Source organism: Haliaeetus leucocephalus, unplaced genomic scaffold (assembly GCF_000737465.1).
Source record: "Haliaeetus leucocephalus isolate CR32 unplaced genomic scaffold, Haliaeetus_leucocephalus-4.0 Scaffold339, whole genome shotgun sequence".
Taxonomy (NCBI): domain Eukaryota; kingdom Metazoa; phylum Chordata; class Aves; order Accipitriformes; family Accipitridae; genus Haliaeetus; species Haliaeetus leucocephalus.
This window is the reverse complement of record NW_010972775.1, coordinates 4,788,043-4,793,666: the sequence shown is the minus strand read 5'-3', so window position 1 is coordinate 4,793,666 and position 5,624 is coordinate 4,788,043. Positions and strand designations below refer to the sequence as shown.

The 5,624-nt window shown below is 49.9% G+C and overlaps 1 protein-coding gene across 1 annotated transcript; it reads right to left on the bottom strand.

The window, feature by feature from the left end:
* Nucleotides 1-704: 704 nt before the first annotated feature.
* On the bottom strand, nucleotides 705-2,079 carry LOC104834430 (C2 calcium-dependent domain-containing protein 4C-like). Its single transcript, XM_010571714.1, has one exon. It carries the CDS (start codon nucleotides 2,077-2,079, stop codon nucleotides 778-780), a length of 1,302 nt encoding a protein of 433 aa, XP_010570016.1. The 3' UTR covers nucleotides 705-777.
* Between the last annotated feature and the right edge of the window lie 3,545 nt (nucleotides 2,080-5,624).

The window sequence follows — 5,624 nt, the reverse complement described above, 5'->3', positions numbered from 1 at the left end:
ACAGCTGTGAAATCAATCACTGAAAGGAAAGGTAAATGAAGATGCTAACTTTGCTGCAGCAACCACCCACTCCATTGTGACTCCAGGCAGGAGCCACCTCACTGTTCAGTGGCTATAGTATAGGTCTGTGGAGAGAAAGCAAGCCCCACCTGCAGCAGCTTTTAGCTGCTGCTCAGAAGCTGATCTTATTATCCTCAACACAAACCTACACCTGCTTTGGGAGTCCAAATCCTCCACCCCCATTGTAGGAGAAGGGCTGATTCCCAAACAAACTATGTATCTCTCTCTCTCTCCCCCTTCCACATACAGGACACATTAAAACATTCATTTCTGTAAATATGAGTGCTGTCAAAATGGCCTATTTAACTGATGTAGTACCCAGGAACTGCAACAGAGTTCAGTGCATGCTGTATGCACAAGCTGTATACCTGCTTAGGGACCAGAGTGAGTGAAAAACAACCCTTCCACACCCTGAAAGCCATAAACAAGAACAGCTTCGACTTGGTAACCACCTAATCCTTTAGGATAAAGGGAAACTAGCCCTTGTCTCCTACTCTACAGGCAGAAGGTCTGCTCCACAGCCACCTTTTAATTTAACAGCAAATACCTCACAGAGTTTGAAGTGTTAAGCAGCACGATAAGGCACAACAGCATGAGAGTAATACCAAGCAACACAGTGCTTTAAAGTATTCTTTTAAAAAAACAAAGTCAACCCAAAACTTTATTTCATAGAAAACTTTCAGGAGGCAAAATTAGTCTGTCGGAATATTTGAAGTATTACACTGACAACATACTCATTAAAGACAATTCCCGTTCTCCTAAGGTGTAATCCCGTTTCATACTGCACCCTTTATTCATTGCTTTCATCCTTACAGAAATGCTATAAAGCTCCTCTTCTGCAATGCCATCAAAAAAGAAGTCCTCATTGAAGATGGGGTTTCTGCTTTTCTTTATAACAGTGCTCCTCTGCTTCTGTGTTTTCCCTGGCACCAGAGAGAAGGTGATACAGCAGTTTATGGTTTTGGGCTCTACAGAGTCATCATATAAACCCTCTGCACTGATCAGGCGGATCCGCAGCCTCTCATTCTCTGAGCAGTATTCAGTCGATAGCCTCAACATGCCTCCCTTGTCCATTACCACAGTACTCTCTCCCACTAGTCTCTCACGGCTGTGGGTCAGGTCCAGGGGAAAGATGGGAGAACAGGACATGCTAAAGCTCTGCATGGCAAGCAGCCCTTCCGAGGCCCGCCTGATGGCACTGGGGCTGTTATCAGTGGAGCTGCTCTCCTCTGCAGAGAAGGAATTGTTCCTGGCCATGCTGGATTTGTTCTTGGCTTTCAGCGCTCGGCAGAGCAATCCCTCCTGACTTCGTGTTTTGATCAGGGAGCAGAATCTGGGAGATGACCTGCTGAGAAGTGGAGAACTGAAAGGAGATGAATCACTGGAGGAGGCAGTATCACTGTCACAGGTGCCTTGCCTGTGCAGAGAGAGATGCTTGGGAGGCAGCCTCACAGAAGCAAAGCTGATAGCAATGGGATTAGACATACTCCCTTTGCCACTGAATGTGTTAGCTCTGGATCGAGACAGCACCAGGCTGGGCAGAGCACTATGTGGATCACCATGGAAGATGGACTCCTTTCTCCTGGTGTGGGGACTCTCCAGCAAAGTGCAGAATCCATAGGAAGTGGGGGCTCTGGGAAAGTGAGGCAAGGAGAGCGCTGCTTGGGACTGCGGGTCCGAGTTGGTACTTTCTTCCTCCAGAGCTGGGATCTCTTCAGCGCTTTCCACCTGAATGAGGTGTGGCAAAGAAGAGCTGGGGCTGTAGTCAGAAGAATTAAGATCTGCGTCCTCTGAACGGCCATCCTGGTGAGAGCCAGTGCCCTTAACAGGGCCAGAGCTGGTCAGCCTGGGGGGAATGCAGAATTCAGGGATTCTGTCAGGGGTGAGGACATTAGGAAAAGCAGCAGCCCCCGGTCGAGCTTTTTCAGGCAGGTTTTGGCCAGGTGGCAGTCCCAGGAAGGAGGAGCTGGGGAGGTTGCTGTTTTCATGTGATGCTCTGATCTTTTCCAAGAACCACATCCCTATAACTGGGCAGGAGGTCCTCAAAGGGGAGAAGCTTTAAGTACAAATCCACCTGCAGACACACAGAGACGCAGAAGTACATGAACATCCTTCTCAGACACACTACAGCCAAGCAAGACACGGAGGATGCTATTTCAGGCAGGACTGGCACAAGCCCAGCCAATCCACAGGTTCAAAACAGCCTCTGCCCAGCACACTATCTTTAAGCGAAGTCAAAGGGATTTTGCCGCAAGAACAGAACTAAACCACTAAAGAGATAAAACGGTATCGAGTCACTACCAGGGCAAAACGTCCCTCTCTGATACCCCCCCCCGCCCCCTCCCATACTTCTCGCCTAGCAGAGGACGTACCTTGCCAAATGCCAGCCACTTGTTCCTTCCAGCAGCGCTCACTCCCTCGCTGCTAACAGCCCCCGGGGCACCCAGCCAGCCCTTTTCTAGCCCCGCCGGGCGCCTCCCACCCGCGCCACCGCCACCGCCACCACGGGAGGAGGAGGAGGAGGAGGAGAAGGAGAAGGAGAAGGAGGAGGAGGAGGAGGAGGGATGCCGCGCTGAGTGCCGGGGACGTCCCTAGGGAGGGATCTCGCCAAACGAGTCTTTCGCGGGATAAGCGCTTTTTGATGAACGCCCGGCGCTTGGCACCCGCCCGCCAGCGCGGCGGGACGGGGCTGCCCTCGCCCGGCTCCGCGCTCGCAGGGGTGGCCAAAGGCAGCCGTACGGCAAGCAGCCCCCGCTCCTTCCAGTTGCTTTTTCGATTAACGTCTTTACGGAGGCGTCCCGAGGTGTTTCGAGACCCAGGACAAAAGCGGAATTGTCTCGGTGCTGCTTTTCTTCTCGAGATCTTGGCAGGTTTCCCGCATCAGAGCAGTAGGAAGCGGGGACTGCGGTTTTTCAAGCTCGTTTGAAAAGAACTTGGCTGCTTTTCTGCATCTGAAAGCGTGCCCCCGCCCCATTGTCCACAAAGAACATGAGACAACCGAGCCCTGACCCGGTGCCCTGTCGCTGATTCTGAGCAACAACAGAAACAGGAACGCAGATGCAGCGAGGAGAAAAACGAGGCAGAAAATGCTTTGGCAAATCACCTTGAAATGGAGTATGTCAACAGCACAGGCATGCGTGACGCTTAACAGACAGTGCACAGAGCCAGGTGGGATCCATGAATTTTCTCACCGCAGCTGTGCAATGCAGCAGAACTTGGACGGACCTCTGCAAACTCTATTCTGCAAGCTGCAAATAGGAATCTTAACTGCAGAGCCAGGAAGGCCTGCCAAACAGGTTGGCTAAATACTCAGTTGAAGCTGTACGCCTGTAACATGGCGATAGTAGACAAGTGATTTTCTGTCTTTCCTTTTCCCGCTAAAGAGCTAAAGTTCATGTTTACAGAGTGCTTGAAATAAACAAGGTGTGCTCAGAGAAAACAAGGTGGGTTACAGGGGCAGGGAACATTTTGAACCTGCTGAAAGATTTAGCTGGGAACATGCACATTCTGGGTCTGAGCCTTGCCTCTCTCCCGCTTGTTTTACACCAGTTAAGCTTCACTTTCATCATAATCCTCTAGTGATTCAAATCAGAGAAAATGCTTTCTGCCATGCTTTGTAAAAAGGTTTAGGACACCCCAAACGTCGTAGTAACGTTTCAGATGTCAGTGCTTTTGCAGTTTACTTAGATGGACTTACTTGCTATGGGTGTGGTTCAAATAATCCCCAATCTGATTCAGAGGCTTCCAGAGAGGGTTTGAGCTTTCCCCAGCTAATGACAATTTTCAGCAGCATAGAAGTGGAGCTATTGGAGACACTGGGATGCTCTCCTTTGGGAAGCAGAACGTGTGCCACATAGCTGTTACGCACTCAGACCAGGCAGTACAGTACTAGACATTGCACATTATATATCATGTAGCTTCCAAAGAGTGAGCTTCGTTCCAATATATACACCTCTGCCTTTAATACCAAAGAAAGATTTGAGTCTAAAACCAGAGAAAAAATGAAGGAAATGGAGCTTTGTAGTGGGAACCTTATTACCTCCAGTAACAGTTCGCAGAAGTACTTCAGGTATGGCAATTAGCCTCAGGTGTACCAAGTCGGCAGCTAGCATCAGGCAGTGGTGAAATGAAGTAGCCACCCTGGTTTAGATACTTAATTTCCATTTAGTCTCTTCAGGCTTTCTCTGCACTTAGTGAAAAGAGCTAGGGTTTTTCCAGAGGGTGATTCAGAGTTTCCTGATATCAGCTGCTTCTCTCCCTCTGGTGACTGCAAAGGGAGCAGGTGCCTAACATTGGGTGGTACGTATCCTCCCCTTCCTCATAAAGCCTGCACTTTATAGCCATTTAACAGATTGCTGATGTGCTGGGAGTTCAGGAACACTTAAGTACTTGTACATCCCCTGTGGAAATAGGCACTCGAACGTATGATTAGCTGTTTAGCTTCCTGTGTTCAAAACGTTTTCTCTTTCCTTGATTAGCTTCAGAGCATAATTAAAATATGCTGCCAACAAGGCTTCCTGTTGCTATAAAAAAAATGGGTCTGCCATAAACCACTTTTAAACCGGAAAGAATGTAATTTGCGGCAAGGCTTTATTACGACTCCTCTGCCAGTAACAGGTGAAACCCTGGGATCTGGCCAGGGGCTGGAAAAGCTGTGGCAGAAGGAAATCTCCTACCCGAACGACACGGGACGAAGTCTGGGGGTTTTGCCTTCACGCGTCGCACCGATTTTATTTCTGTACTGCCCTTTATGACTTCACTCGCCATAACGACCCGGCTCAGGAAACGTCCGACCGTGCCCGCGCCGTCTCCCTTCGGGCGGGGCCGGGGCGAGGCCGGCCCCACCGCGGGCCCCGGGCACCCCCTGTCGGCCGCCAGCCGAGGAGGCCAGCCCCGCGGTGCGGAGGGGGGGTGTTGAGGTTGACAACAGATGGGCATCGGCCAAAACACGTTTGAAATCTAGCCCGCCAGAGCCCTAGATGCAAAAGCTTGCCGTTCTTGTTTAACTGAGCTGATTTAAGTTTTTAATTCAGCGCCTAGTTTACAAATTGTTTCATTCTCCCGCAAACAATAGCAATGTCCCGGTTATTGATACAAAAAAGTGGTAGTTCTACAAGATCTTGAGCGTGGGGATGTTGTGTGTACACACACACGAACTACCGCAGCATATTTCTGTAAAGGGAGGAGAGCATCGTTACCCTGTACACCTGCAAGACCCATCCAGTGCAGCTGTTATGGTAAAAGACATCTCTGCCTGAAATAATTACACAAATTCAGACCCGTTTTCTAGGTCTTCATCAATGGCACTGACTGGTTCAAGGGCCTGGAAGTGCAAGAGGAAACCTTTCACTCTGGTCAGTGGTTTACAGTGGGTAGAGGGAGGAGTTCTTCAGGAGCTGACAGCCTCTGGATGATGTGCACCAGAGGAGGTGGAGCCCTCCTTCTCCAGCCAAGATGAGTGGGAAGATAAACAAGAAAAACTTCTGGCCCTGCTGTGAAAGGGGGAGGCATGGAAGACAGGCGTGGATGAGACAGCACATAACAGCTTGCCATTCTTAAAGCAA